The 16,285-nt window shown below is 39.6% G+C and overlaps 1 protein-coding gene across 19 annotated transcripts in view; it reads right to left on the minus strand.

The window, feature by feature from the left end:
- mbnl2 (muscleblind-like splicing regulator 2) overlaps positions 1-16,003 on the minus strand; it is a 79,276-nt gene extending 63,273 nt beyond the window's left edge. For 7 of the 19 annotated variants that reach the window (XM_058782140.1, XM_058782059.1, XM_058781630.1 and 4 more), the window contains exons 1-2: positions 15,739-16,002; positions 105-788 (exon numbers count right to left, since the gene is read on the minus strand). In XM_058782140.1, coding sequence (XP_058638123.1) covers positions 105-278 — 174 coding nt within the window. In that variant the 5' untranslated portion in view covers positions 279-788; positions 15,739-16,002. Of the gene's footprint in view, positions 1-104; positions 789-9,409; positions 9,585-9,659; positions 9,752-10,372; positions 10,554-14,461; positions 14,623-15,738 lie in introns of those variants that run through there. The other 12 variants (XM_058782293.1, XM_058782223.1, XM_058781687.1 and 9 more) reach the window with 7 other exon arrangements.
- Positions 16,004-16,285: the final 282 nt, after the last annotated feature.

The following is a 16,285-nucleotide window of genomic DNA, read 5'->3' on the forward strand; positions in this document are numbered from 1 at the left end:
AAAAAAGGACTAATTAACGAGCTATTTAACAAACATACAGCAAGACCCAAGTCCACTGTCATGCGTAATCCCAAAAACCACATCAAGTAAGCGGCAGGCCTTACCTTCAGCGAGTCGAAGCAGGCGATCACCCGTCCGTTCTCCACCTGGCAGCTCTTGGGCGGGTGTGCGAATTTGCATTCCTCGTCGCTGCGCGAGCACGTCCCTCTCTGAAACTGCCGGCACACCTCGAGCGTCAGCCATTTCGTGTCTCGCATCGATGCGATGTTTAAAGCCATAGTTGTTTGAGAACCTGCAGGCTCTATGGTGTCGGTTGCGGGATTGTTGCTTCGGGTTCAAATAGTCTGCGAATGTATTTCTGTGTTGTTTTGCGTCTAGTTTTGAGGTTTGTCGGTGAGGCCCTTTAAATAGAGACGTCACATTCAGACCCCCGCTGGCTGTCGCATGGGAGATGGTGGCTATCAGTGAAGCTGTCAATCTCGTTCATCAGTCATTTAGTCCCAGGTGCACAACAACGGGGCGACAATAAGTACATGCTCCAGGTCTCCAAATGGTCTTGAGCTCGACTGCTGTCGATGGCAATATCTGAAGGCAACGGCTCTCCTTGGAACGATATCTAATAATGTCCGTGAATGGAAAAAGCGTGTCGTTTCCTTGTGCTTTGGCAAGTCTGAGGAATTGAGATCTTTTCAGAGGCCAAGCCAGTGTTGTTTACAGTGTAGAATGGGAGTGGCGAGCAGCTTCAAGTAGGAACGTCGTCAGAGAAGGCACTTTCTTCTGTCTGGGATCTGGAAAAGACGGACAAGATTTGGGTAAGAAACATGGACATTAGAAACTTTCCACATCAATCTGGCACAGAACTGAATTTACTACATTCATGTATTACTTTAAATATTTCAAAACCACCTATTATGAACCTTGCAGTAACCTAAAGTAAGAACAGAAATGTTTTAAATAAAGGAGTGCATTTAATTGCATATTAAACCAACAATATCCACCTAAAAGAAACAATAGACGGATGTTTTTCTGGAAAGCATTGGTGTTACCTAATCAGAGACCATCATTTAGTCATTTAAGCAACACTTTTATCCAAAGGGACTTACAAACGAGGGACATCACAAGCAAAGCATATCAAATGTCGCCTCAAAGCATGCTGGGAAAAAACAGTGATATCGATTAAGCGCAGTGCCACGTTTGGTCAAACGCCGAGATGCAGAAGCACCACAGGAAAACAACTCCCCTTCCTAAACCATTTAAGACTGCCTAACTTGTTGAGTAATGCCAGAGATTTTAGCCAATAGAAAACACGCAGTGGTGCAATATTCCTGGCAGGAGTTCAAATGCCAGAAAAGGACCGAAACAGATGCGTATTCCAGACGCGATCCTGTCAGCGACGGGTGCCACAACACCTCGACTGGCTCACATTAATCACAGAGTAAGAAAGGATGGACAGACAGAAAGAAATAGAGAGACAGACACACAGAGGCAGAGACAAACAATGAAAAATAGAGAGAGACAAAGAGAGAGATAGACAGACATAGGTAGACAAATAGAGACAGACAGACAGATAGATAGAAACAGAGAATGATAGAAAGAATGAATGGACGACATTAGATAGATAGATAGATAGATAGATAGATAGATAGATAGATAGATAGATAGATAGATAGATAGATAGATAGATAGATAGATAGAATGGACAACAGAACGATATAGAGCGTGAAAGAACAATAGACAAAACGATAGATAGATAGATAAAATTAAAGACAGATAGCGAGACAAAGATACACAGATAGAACAATAATTCATAGATAATAACACATAATAACAGACAGAACAATAATTCATAAAGACAGACTGATAGGCGCAGATCATTCCGTTATCAATTCATCACTAACCCCCGGCAGAAAAACTAGTCATTTCTGTTGGATTTGCAGCAGCTTATAACGTAACTACCACCGCAGGACTCAATCGTCCAATAATACGCCACCTCTGGCAGGACTCAGGAACCTCACACAGACCTCACCGCTGAAATAGAGCTCTTTTCTTGGAACATCTGGAAATATTTTCTTGTGCAAACTGTAGGAGAGGAGGGGTGGGGAAGGGTGGGGTGGTGCAGCAGACGAAACAAGGCCATAAAAATCTGCAGCTGCCGTTTAAGATTCCCTTTGCTGTGTAATGATGGCCACGTCCCCTCCACTTAGAGCAAAGCCAACAGACAAGTGCCAAACAATAACTACTGTGTGTATGGAACCCAACACTATAGTGCTTTGAACCTTTTTAGGGTGATCGCATGCATTAAATAAACAAGTCTTAACAAACATGTTCTGAGGTGCGTTATAGAGGGAACGTGAAGCCTGGGATTGTCCTGAATGGAACATCACCATACTAAATAATACTAATTAAATAATACTAATTATTTAGTATGCAACATGTAGGCTAACATTTTGTGCAAGCATGAAACACCAGGATGAGCTACAATATTTGCTAAAATGTGAAGTTTACAAACACTGCAGTGAATACCATATCCCACAATGCAATGCACTAAACTTGATCTTGTATTTGAAGAAATATCAACTGCATCTCTTTCTTGACTCAAACTTAATCTTTAAATAAATCTTTAAAACAAGAAACATAGTGAAAGCATGACACAATGATACAGTACGCAGAAGGCAAAACATTAGTATTCCATTCAGACCGCAGCCACCTTGATCGATTCAGTTTTTTTATTAAGACTTGTGGTGATCTGGACCTTCTTTTTGTCTTTCACCAATAACACACAGTGAATATTAGTGTAATCTAATGAGCTCGAGTGTTTCTTTCATTTTCCACTCTTGTTGCTAAGGGCCGGCTTCTTCTTTCTATTTCCCATAATGCCTAGCAACCACAAGAGTGCACCTACAAAAAAAGAAAAATGTAATTGAGGCGTAATGAGAGAAATCGACCCTTTAAGAAGAATGCAACAGGTGTAGTACAACAGAAATACATGCTGATCTGCATAATGCAGACAGTGCAATCATGAAATAATGACACAGCAACAACAAAACAACAAACAGGGTATTTAAAAAGAGCATGCACTTAATTTGAGTGAGATAGAAAAAAATTATAGCCACTAGGAAACATAATGGGCCCTATCATACACCCGGCGCAAGGAACTGAAAATAGACTGCACCATAGACCAATTCAACCCTGGTCTAAAGTCAATGGCGCAATATTTATTTGTTATTTAAACAACATTTCTTTCGTTAGTAGAAAATGCGCCTTTGGGCGGGTCCACAACGCGCGTTCACTTTGCTTATTACACACAGGGACGCGCAGCAGCACACAAACATGCCAAATTATTAAAAATTAAAGGATTACAGTGTAAAAGAATATTATTGTGTAGGCTACATAAATATAAAAATGCACACATTTATGATACATGTCATAATGGATAGTCATTGCGTGCATCAGAATTAGCCTACCTATTTGCTCGCGCATGAGCAGATCCGTTTGCTCTCTGGAGACGCGTTCAGTCTGTGCGCCTTAAAATTCCGCCATTTAAATAGTGAATCCGCCATGGCGCGAGCACAACTCGCTCTTAAAGAGAATGGGAGATGAGACTCTGATTGGCTTATTGCACGTTACGCCCAAAAAACACCCATTACTCATTAAGAGAACAGGGACAACCTGTTTAGACCATGTACCTGGGCGTGCCGACCGTTTTCCTGTCATTAAACTACCAAAAGTGGATTTGGACACGCCCTGAGTGCACTTGTGCCGTGCGCTTTAGACCATGCGCTTAGATCGTTAAAATATGGCCCAATATCTTCTCTTCTTGCATTAGTTAAGCTAGCATTGCCTCTATTTGATATGAGCTTTAAAGTAACTGATAAAATAACAAGATAAAAATATAACAATATATAATGAATAGTAAAATCAAACCTTAACATTATCTGCAATGCTTTTCTGGTAGAACCCAAAATAAAATAAAATAAAATAATACTATCTGCAATGGTTGTTGAAGAACCAAAAACCGATTTTAAAACCATTCAGGCAACCTACCAGCTGGCTGATTTTTTAATATACAGTTTTGCATATCCCTAGTTGAAATGTGCATTGAAGCCTTGAGTCAAGAGCACTGAATGCATCATATGGCTTTATGACAAACCAAGATGACAAGGAACCACAGTCAAATAACTGGTCCAAACTGTCAAGAAGTCATTTTAAAAAAGCATTCTGGTGTAGCTGTAATTTGAGATTCTTGTGCGCGGCACTATTTGAGCTCTTGAAAAACACATTAGCAAAGCTTCCTTTTTGGCAGCACTTCGGGACCTAAGAGAGGCCGATTTCCAGCCCTGGAAAGGCAAAAACCCTGGTGTTAGAAGTTGATTCAGAAAGAGTCATTTGGACCCCTCAATCTACGCTCCACCATCGTACACTCCCAGCGCCCGCTGCGCCTTTCCATTTTACGATTATAAAATTAAATGGCCTGCCATACTCATCGCACACGTAGTCTCTACGGCACGATTTAATTTCATAGCTTTACCCCCGAGAGTCAAACCATAAAAAAATGGGATAGAAACCATGTCAGATGTGACCTCATGCAATTAATCCTCTTGTATTTTTAGAACTCAGAAACCCGATGGTCTAATTTATGAGGTGAATGACAGTTAAAGGGTGCTTCAGTAATACAATCTGTCAGCTAGTAGAAGTGCTTAAAGCTTGTAAACTGACATAATGGGCCACCAAAGTCTTTGGATATGCAGGCCTGTTCGGTTCTCTTTTTGAGGTGCAATCATACATTTCATGAAGCGCAGCAAACACGGGGTTTATAAAACGGTGCACCAGGGATGCACCCCAAGCCAAATAAAAATCAATGAAAATGTGACAATTCAAGTTGGTTGAGTTGTTAAACGAATCACGATACGATTGGGGTGGGCTTTTATATCAGTTTTTTTTTTTTTTTTAAATCAGGCCTCTGTATAATGCATATTAAAATAATATTTATAAGCGCCACCTACTGTCAGAAAGTGATTTTGCATTCTCATTCAGCAAGTATGCTTTTATGTTGTTTTATGTAGCATAATTTCACAGCTAATTCTGTTCTTGCTTCAAATGTATTTTCTGTAAGAAGTGCATTTTATGCTGATGATATATAAAAAAGATTTTTTTTAATTATTTTTGTATATGAAAAGATTATATGTATTATTCATTTATTTAATTAGGTATTTGTTTTAAAATTATAATTTATTTTAGTTATTTGACATAAGATATTTCAATTTGACAAAGAAATGTGCAGCATTTTGTAATAACACCTTTTCTTTTATAATTTGTCTATTATCTCATTTTGTCAAAAAAATAAAATAAAATAGTGAGAAAATCATATTGTGAAACCAGTATCATAAATCATATTGCATCGTGAGTTGAGCGAATCTTTACATCCACACAGTGCATGTGTAAAAAAAAATTATTGTGTAAAAACACAATCAAAGCAATGCTGCAAACCAAAATTTGCTTCTCCCTTAAAGCAACTGCGATTCCAGTCAAATCAATGCAAATGTCTCCCTGTCAACTGTTCGCACAAATGAGGACAAAACACTGGGTAGGTTTCTCCAGATGACAAGATAATATAAGTGAAGGATTTTAAAGTTCAAGTGTGTATTTTTTTCATGTTAAAATACCTTCTACTTTCTCTTAGTCTCTTAATATGCAGAGTCAACCATTTGTAGGTTAACGCCTCTAAAAAGTGCAAACAATGCAGTTCTGCGGTGCTTGAGTATCTGACACAACAACACTCTCACTCAACTAATTCCATTTAGTAGCACAAGAATTAAAAGAAAAAAAGCTCATCAAAGAGTAAGCCTAGACAAAAAAATTACAAGATCTTGCCAAGTCCTAAAAGGTTACTCTGACTCTTTGAAAACCAAGAACTTTAGTTGATCAAAACTATCAAAGTCAACTTGCAGTAAAAAAAAAGGTTACTTCTGTCTAAATGGCACCGAATAGATATCAAATTGAAGAAGAGTGGCCAATGAACTGCTAGATACTGCCAAGTCACCAGATCCCCTGCAGTTACTCTGGGTTTCAGAGAAGCGAGAGCTTTGACAGATAGTTGTAACTGAGTAGGAATGGCTGCAAGTCAGAGGCTGATGAGGACGGACAGATGGTGTGCAGGTAGGAAGGTGGCTACGCTATCCTTGTTGTGACCTGCAGAGATTAGCGCTGTCTGTACGCCCCCGCCCTTCCCCACAATGATTAGTGGTTCCAGAGGAGAACGCCTGGCTGAACAGCAAAGCCGGGCATTCCACAGATGCAATTATCTATTATCACAAAAAAAGAAAATGATCAGATCTTACATCATCGTAGGGAAGAGTATCTCAGCAATTAAAGTTACCCAAACTAAGTCAACAGGGAGTCAACATTACGAACTGTATACATAAGTTTGTCTCTGAAACAACTTTCCTTTTCAGATGACATCATCAAGCCCTCTTATTTTTAGCCCCTCCCCCTCTAACCACCATATAAAGCCTACTTTTCACAAACCATTTCAGATGGATAAAATCAATTTTTGCCCCATTTTTGCTTTGAACGCAGAAGTTGAACACACAGAAGTTAATTGGGTTGTGGAAAACTTTCCCTTTCAGATGACATCAATCAAGCCCTCTTTTTTAGCCCCTCCCCCTCTAACCACCATATAGAGCCCACTTTTCACAGTCCAATCCATTTCAGATGGATACAATTAATTTATGCCCCATTTTTTGATCTCAAACACAGAAGTAAAACGGGTTGTGACTTTCCTTTTCAGATGACATCATCAAGCCCTCTTATGTTTAGCCCCTCCCCCTGTAACCACCATATAGGGCCTACTTTTCACAATCCAGTCCATTTCAGGTAGATAAAATCAATTTCTGTCCCATTTTTTTGCTTTGAAAAACAGCAGAAAAATGGAATGTGAACAACTCTCTTTTTCAGATGACATCATCAAGTCCTCTTACGATTTAGCCCCTCCCCCTCTGACCATCATAAAAAGGCCGCTTTTCACAATCCAGTCCATTTCAGATAGATAAAATCAATTTCTGCCCCATTTTTTGCTCACAAACACCAAAGTAAAATAGGTTGTGAACAACTTTCCTTTTCAGATGACATCAACAAGTCTCCTTACAATTCAGCCCCTCCCCCTGTAACCACCATAAACCCCTTTCACACTGCACGTTGGTCCCGGAAAATTGTCGGAGTGCCTTCTGTGTGAACGCAAACATGGCCCAGGATTAATTTCAGGATCGATCCCGGGTTGGGGACCTAGTAACATTGCCGGGTTCAGTCCCGGAACGACCGCTGTGTGAACAAAAGCCAGAACCAATGCCGTAAAGGGTGTGTCGTAGTGATGACACACGTTATTTTCTTTTACCGGGTGTTTTGAAGGAAGATCAACGTATCATGACGAAAAAGTGTGCGCAAACTGCAATGAAGCAGAGATCAGGGAGCTCCTCACTATCCACGCTGAAGCGGAGATTGTTCGCCAGCTTAGTGAAACGGAATGCATCACATTACACGTCACATCGCAATGTCACGTGTCTTTAGGGGATCTTTATGGGATTTGTGTGAACGCACACACAAATTGCGGAAAATCACTGGCAGTGTGAATGAACCACAATCAAATGATCCTGGGAAAAATCACGGGACACATTATCCGTGTATCTTCCAGAATTTCTGTGTGATAGAGTCTATTTAGAGCCAACTTTTCACAATCCAATTCAGATAAAAAATAAATAAATAAATAAAAATCAATTTCTGTCCCATTTTTTTTCACTTTGAAACAAAAGTAAAATGGGTTGTGAACAACGTAACCTTTTGGGATACTTGTGTGGTACATAACTAGGTTTCTAATTAATTTGTGATGAATTAGGTAAACTGGTAATACAAAGTCTGCCACTTCAATCCAACCATTTAGCGTGTCTTGAAAGAGTTTGAGACCCCTTGAGAAAGAAACATGACCCTTTGATTAAAGGGATCTGCAAATTAACAAGCAGGCAAACCAATACAAATTCCCCATCTATGATGAAACATATGAACAATCCCATTTACAACTTTAGTTGAGCAGTTCAAAATTACAGTATAACCAACGAACTTGCATTGGGGCCACAAGAGCAGGCTTTTCCAAACTGGTTCTGCCCATTCAAACAGCCTCTTTTGTTATAATAATAACGGTTCCAAACCCAGAGGATGAATGTCGGGTAATCCTCCATGGCATCAGATCAGGATTTGGGTTGCCTAAGCCAGCTGGCAGTACATAATACTGGTCATCTCTTCATTTTCACAGGAGGTGGATGCTGAATTGTTAGACATTTTCATAATTTTTGGACTTCACCGTATCTAATTAGCCTCCTGCTAACCATCATGTCATGCATTAAGTTATTGGTTTTCATTGACGTGATTCGGTATCCCAACCCTGTTAAGCGCAAACCCCAACACTGAAATAAATACTAAACGTAAAGCCTAACCAAACCCCAACCTTAACCTCAATATAGCATTGGTAGCACATGATGGATACTGTTTGTAGCAATTGCATCCATCCATTTTTCTTAACTCTGAACAGAATCCAAGAAGTCAGAACTTTTTTTGACAATGAAATTGGCTGCAGGGGTTTAGACTGAACTGTTCTAGGAAAAACATGCTTTTCATTGCTGATGATTTTGTACAATGCCATGATCATATCATAGAGGCCAAGGACAAAGTCAAGGCGATAGTTGTTTTGGAAGTAACGGCTTCATCACAAGAACAAAACTAGGCCACATTTTCTACAGCTGGACCTGCAAATTAAAAAGAGCTTAATATCTTCATAGTCAAGAGCTGAATGACAGTAAGCATTCATTAAAGTCATATGTTTCAGTAATTAGATCACGCACTGCCATCATTCCTTTCAGCTAAATGAATATAAAGCGATCATGGAAAAGTCTTCTGATAAACAATCACACAATAATGTAATTAAAAACAAATGATCATATTTAAAACAATCCACAACTCTGCAAGACTTGATATGAGACCGTAATCGCTGCACATGCAGTTTGGAAAGGGCTGCAGCCTCGATTCAATGTGGTCAGCAAAAATGGGTGTGTCATATGATAATAGCCTTAATGTAAAACTGAATCTCGGTGACCCAAGCTATTATCTTCATAACACCAAGGCTGCTTTTATCCCCCAGATCATCGTCTCTAGTTATTTATAGAGTCGTGGACGGCAGCCATGCCTGGCTGGTACGGCGCTCATATCCTCGGGCTGTGTGAAGCTGATGTGCAATTTAATTAAGAAGATCATTTAGACACAGATCTGATCTACTTAGTGACTGACAGGCATTTGCATTGTGTTTTCAAAAACTAGATATCCCACAACTTACCAAAGGAAAAAGCTAATTATGATTCTAACTTACCTTTAAAGGCTGGTGAAGGAGGATAAAATCTTGCCCCAGTTATGAAAACACAACATGAGCTTGAGTTTAAATACTCACTCCCTTCTACAACAAACTTTCGCCTTGACGTGAAAATGTTGGCACAAAGTCTCGGTTCTCTTTACAAGTGCGCAATACGGCGCCCCCGCAAAAATAGTCTCGTAATAAAGGGTAATTTGTTCTTGAAACACGCCTGGCAGTTGTAAAGCCTTAAAAGGTGCAGGCTAATTACCTTTCGGAGTCTGTCTAAACGTGTTTCGGATCGATTCAGAAAGGTGCTGTTGCTCTCAAAGCTTTAGCTAATAAAGAGTCAGTGGACTGTTTTCATGCTTTTTTTAACGGGAAGGGCAGAGTCAGTCTCTCTCTTTAAAAAAAAAAAAAAACACGCTCTTCCTCCCAACACGTTTGCCAAATGTTTTACACAAACGCAGCCTTTTCCTGCCACGGCGCAGGTCCTGCTCTTTTAAAGTCTGGACTGTAGTAAAAACCGGAGGTCTGATCAGGCCAACAAGAAAGATTCTGGCGTTCATTAAATTTGCATAAAGCCCTTGCTAATTCGACTGGACCATTACCTTCGGTAATAGCAGAAAACCAAAATATCTGTAAACTGCATAAATATGCCTTCGGTTTAAGACACAAATCAGTCCGAATTGTACTGAAACTACTTTACAGATGTTCCTACGGAAAGAAACCGGAAAGACTTGGGATTTGGGATACACAAGGGTTAAAGGCAGAGTAACTTACTGACAACTCCACACCTCCTCTCAGATTTCCCTCCCTCTCTTTCCACACCCCTGCCCGCATGCAGCATATTGCAGCAAAATTCCTCTTGTTGGGAAAAACAGACGGAACTTTAAAAGGATAAAATGTTCCCTACTCCTCCCACTTTGCTGGAATATCGAAGCCTCCTTCCTCTCCACGTCTCACTCTCTCTCTCCTGCTCACCTGATGCGGAGATCGGACTCCTTCACTTCACGCTCTCCTGGTATATTACGACCACATGAACCGTTGTCATTCCCTGCGCGAATGGCCCATGCCGAGACAGGGATTTTCTCTCAGCAACAGCGCAGAAAGCACCAGCACGTCTGCTCGTTGCTCAACTATCTGGCTGAAACATTTCCAGCCATTCCCACACCCCTCCCCTCCTCTCCTGCAACCAACCCCTTCCTGCCAGACTGCCTCCGGCAAGAGGCCGCCCATCCGTGGTCTAGCCAATAGCATCCCGCATTCCCTCTCTGAGGCTCTGTTGTTGGCCGAGTTTCCCCGAACTGGCAGGCTGACCTCAGAGCTTCCTATGACAGGCTCCTGAATGCTGAACTTAGAGGTATTCCCCCATTTTTATGCCCTGGCAACAGAGGATTGATATCTTTTCCCCGACTTTCCCAAACTCCACACTGGAGATGACTGGAAATGTTTTATAAACAGCAATGTGCACAAATTTGGCACTTTGAAGTAATAGTTGCTCCAACCCCGGTTTTCTTTCTTCAGTGGAATACAAATCTGAATGCATACTGTATGCTCCAAAAAGGACAAAAACACAATAAAAAAAAAACTTAATCATTGGCACTTAAAAATGTTCAATAAACATGAGAAGCAGGATATTGGTCCAATTAATTTTCGGTGTGGACGGGCTATGCAATGTGATGCCAAAGAAATATAAAAACCAAGTCGTGGACAAAGAAATTGGGGTTTTCATCATTTGCACAGCTAAAAACTTGACTTAACATATCACTAAGGTTATTAGTTAAACTAAATCTAAAAGCATAAAAAATATATTTTTGTAACTTAATGTAAATGTTAACTGAAATAAAAATAAAAACATTTTATATAATAAAACATTTTATATTACACTTTATATTTTATGTATTTTACATATTTTATACAAAAACAATAAAATATTTCAGCTAGATGCCAAGGCAATACTTCTCATTTTAATTTAGTTTAAGTTAAATGCATTTTTTTTTTTTTTTAAACAATAAAAATAGCTAAACAGAAAAAAAAAAAAATCTAAAACAGAAATAAAAATTAATAAAAACTACACAGACATTAAAAAATAAATAAATAAAAATTAACTAAAACAAAACTGGAAAATATAAAAATAAATAAAAACTATCCTAGTGTAGCAAAACTGCTCATTAATGGTTAGGTGTCATTTTTACATATTTTATAAAAAAAAATAAAAGATAAAAATCAGCCAGCTGCCAAAGCAACATTTATCATTTTATTTTAGTTTAAATTGATATACTAAAATAACTAAAACAGAAATAAAAATTAATAAAAACTACTTACTAAAAAAGAAACTACTAAAAAAAACATCTCCAGTCCCCATTCAAAACTTGAGTGATACGTTTAAAGAAGCATTTTTGAGTTTAACACAAGAATAAGATTTAAGAGCTCCAGCAAAGAGGACGGTTATCATTGAGCATCTGCATTAATTTTGAAATTAATTTAAATCTATCATGTGATTTCAGAAGACTTTTCAATTTATGCTGCTTATTTGTCCTTTTGAACTTGACAGGTTCAATCACACCATGCACTTTGATGCATGGAAAAGAGCAGCATGAACTTTCTTCCCACTGTCGTCTTCTGTGTTTCACAAAAGAACGCAAATATCACAAGTTGGGAATGCTACGGGGGTAAGTAAATGATGACAAAATCTGCATTTATCAGTGAACTATTCCTTCAAGGCCGTTTCAAAGCGCATCTGCCCTCAAGGAAGTGTTTGTGTTGTCGCAACAAAGAAAGACTTTGAATTCTCTCGCACGTCTAACACCTCCGTCAAACGCAGCAGCTCTGCCTGCCTCCAAGGTCTCTGCATCCCCTGGCAACCCATCGCTATGACAATGAGCATCGTTACCGTAGGGCGACGAGGACACGTCCTCCCCTCCCTACCTTCGTGACAGGAAGCCTCTCGGCGTCACGTGAGGGATGATGCAGTGGGGTAGAAGTGATGAGTCAGACGCCGCTTCACAATGTTTCCATCCCAATCAATAGAACAGCTGTAGCCTCATGCTTTTAGGGGCTCACGTTCCCGCAAGCGCACTGCAATTATGTGACAGCCAAAGTGCTTTTACAAAAGCAGCGGCAAACGATGTTAAAACAATGCACTGCCTAAACATCAATGAGGCGAGACACACGCTCGCACTCAATGCGGCTGCCAACTAACCCTGATAACCCTGACAGTCAACTCTGTGTGATTACACTAAACAACCCAACTGGTTTAATACTGTTTATTGCTAAAATTGCTCATTTGACATGTGGGTTCAAGGCTGAACGATTCGATCAAATAATTAACGCATCTGCATCTCGCTAAGGAAGTTAACTTAGCCAAGAAATTATACAGGTTTATTTGTTTGCCAAAGCAAACAAATAAACCTGTATAATTTCTTGGCTAAGTTAACTTTCCATTTTAGAGAGGCCAACCAATTTTAGCAATAAACAAAGACCAAAGTCCACTAGTACAATTTAGGCAATGCTATTTTACCAAAGAAAGGAATTTAATGGAAGAAAATCAATTGCATGCATCTTTCAGGAAACTTGAGGAAATTAAATTGTGCAATGTTGACATTATTTACAATTTAAGGTTCAGCATCGTTTACCGTCACTAGTAAATAATTCAACCCATGACATCATTGCTGATATAAAGCCAAAACCCATGGATTCCCTTCAGAGGACGTTAAGCTTATCTAATTGTTTACAGATTGAGACATTAAGCCTAAATATTTGATATACAAGTTCTAGATTTCCTCATTTATTCGAGCAGCTCTGACTAATACAGCTATTTTATTACATATCGCCATTTCAAGTTTGTTTAATGATTACTTTATCAAATGTGTCACACTGTTAATGTTCTACAGAAATGTAAACCACCTCTGAGCTTCCCGTTTCACACTATAATCGATTCCTAGCAGCATGCCGATCTGTCATGATGAAGCTATTTGACAGATTTTAGAGAGGCCAACCAAATGAAGGCCTGATGTATTAACAGTAACTGTCCTTAAAGCTCCTTGCAATTAATTGCTTGCATTTTTCCTTTGCAAGCAGCTTTGGGTAAATTCAGACAAAAGCATGCTAAATTAATAATGGAAATGCAAAAAGACAATTCACATCAGTAAGCATTCATTTAAAGGTTTTTGCATGGGACAAGCCTGATGCAAATGCATCTGCATTTAACTTCCACTACATTTGCATTCAAAATTGTAGGTCAGGGATCTCCCAAGTGCTGCATTTCAAACCTGGCCTACAACAGCATACTGTCCCAAATTTATGCAATTACATACAGTAGTTTGCATCAGAATACTTATTTTTAATAGCGTTGGAATGTAAACACCATTACATTTTAATCATACTTAACACTTTTTAAATGCGAGAGAGACATTGAATAATTTTGCATAACTTAAGCCCCTTTAAACGCAATAATTAACATTTTCATATTTTACAGGGCTTATTGAAGATCTCCGCTCTTTGTGTTTTTAAAACATGTCTAAAGTAAACTGATCATTACACTGCGATGCAAAACTAAATAACGCAGGTTACTAAAACCCAAAGGTAACTAATTACCCCCATTAGACATCCTCACTGAACACGAACCATTATCCTGAGTTGAACCACCAGGATGCGCAGACTATCAGACAGAGGCTTAATTTACTAAAACAACGAGAAAGGTGCGGTACCTGCTGCGAGGGCAAATAAAAAGGAGATCATGGAATTAGATTGCTATGTGGGTCATACTTGCATTATGCTTATTGAGATTTAGTAAAGCATCTTAGCATATATCCTCTTCCATATCTATGTCTCTCAGCACTTTCTCAGGTAACTCACCTTTCATCTGCATGTCTCAGCTATCTAATGATCCTTGTTTGGACACTGTACCATGATAAGACCATGTTATTTCAACAGATACCATGACAACGATGGCATGATGCTATGGATTACGTTACATTATGGTGATCAAAGTACTATGGTATATGTAAAAAAATAAATAATAATAAATAATAACTACCATGGCATTCATATCCAATACTATTACTGTACCATGATATAGGCCTACTTTTTCTCATCCCGTCTTCAGAAACCGGCCGACGCAACGCCACGCAACTAAATCAGGACGTGACGCATAGACAGCTGCGTTCATAATGGAAGCGTTCTAGTGGTTGCGTGCTGGTGGTGATGAAGATTATGATGATAATGCACTAGTTGTTGGGCTCTCACGTGCTCAGCGCGCGCACGGGGTGTGGCGCGGGATTTGGGAGCGGTTTCATGAAGGGACTAGTCTTGATGGGTGAACCGTATGTCAATCTGTGCATACCAAGTAGCCTAACTGTTCCAGACAGAAACGATCCAGGGTTATTTATCGACTGACGTTCTTTATTCGATTTCATTCTCCTCTCGCAGCGATGACGCGGGAAAAAGACCGACTTAAGCACGTGAAGTCTGAAATATTGCTCAACTCATCGTCATCATTTGTGTTCTCTCTCAATCTGCGTGTGCGTTAAAGCAAGAAAAAAAGAACTGTTCTTAAAGTCATTATTTTAAATAAAATCAAACCGATTATTTCTTAGCTCCGCCGATTTATAACCTGACGCGAAAAATTCAAATACACAAAGAACGATGACGCGAACGCTATTAATTTCAACACTAACAAGTGTGAAATATGAGCTATCAACGCTGATTTTCTTTTTTTAGCTATGCTAACGAATGCAGCGACTAAGCCATCATCATTTATATTCGGTTTTACGCTCAGAAACAAACTCTTACGTCTTTTACTTAATCGTTCGCGTCAGAACTCGGCGAACGATTTATAAACTGACGCGATTTATATACGAATTAATTCCCATCACGAAGTAACGGGGCGATGACGCGTGGGGGAAAGGCAACAGCTGTCAACTAAAACAATCGTCAGGAATGAGCTGTCAACGCGTATTTTTCATCGATTTTAAAAAATTCAATGTCACGGTGATTTTACGACGGCCCAGTACGCGAGCGTTGCGTTCCCGTTGTAGCTCGTGGGCATTTTACGCAAACCTGGAAACTTCTCGCGCTCTATCGCGTAACGTTAGTTTTTTATTTTCCTTAACTATTTATTATCTGTCGCTCTGAAACAACAAGGAAACACACAGCATTTACTAAACCCGTGTCGACATCACTGAGCGACGAACCCAACGCTAGCAAAACACGCTCTCTCTGCAATGACAAACATTGTATTGACATTTGACACTCTGTATCGACAATAAACCGCCTGCGCTTTACAAATAACCTATAGCGCTACTTTGTCGACACCTTAAAACGCTTGAATTGAACCTGCCGCTTACCTGGTTACCATGACCTGCCGCTGCTGTGCCGTTTCTTGACCACAAATCACGCAGACGGCAAAAGAGCTCGATGGAAACTGCGGCAAATGACTCGTTAAGTCAAAGGAATTAAGGCTTGTTTTTTAACCGAAGCGAACATTCTCGTCGGTCCACGCGAAGCGCGATTTGTCAGGCAGCTGGCTTAGATTTTAACGCCGAACTCAAGTTAGTTTACCAAAAAGCTGGTCGTGCAACAAGCTGCTCTGACAGCTCGTGGGAGGAGGGACCAGGTCATGTGACTGGGAAAGGGGGGAGGTTGCTACTTTGAAACAATAATTATACCATAAATGTATTCCATATAACTACTTTTATCATTTATAGGTCTTAAGGAATTTAAAAAGCTGCTGTTAATTGTAGTTTATCATATCTAGTCGGAAACCTTGGCATGGTGGTTGTGTTAATTTCCCCCTATTTACAGTCTGAGGTGGTTTAGCCCAAATGAATGTCAGGAGCCCTGGGAAGGGCAAGGGTCTGCTTGTTGCCGTGGAAACAACAGTGAATCTCCCGA

Source organism: Onychostoma macrolepis, chromosome 01 (genome assembly GCF_012432095.1).
Source record: "Onychostoma macrolepis isolate SWU-2019 chromosome 01, ASM1243209v1, whole genome shotgun sequence".
Classification (NCBI taxonomy): domain Eukaryota; kingdom Metazoa; phylum Chordata; class Actinopteri; order Cypriniformes; family Cyprinidae; genus Onychostoma; species Onychostoma macrolepis.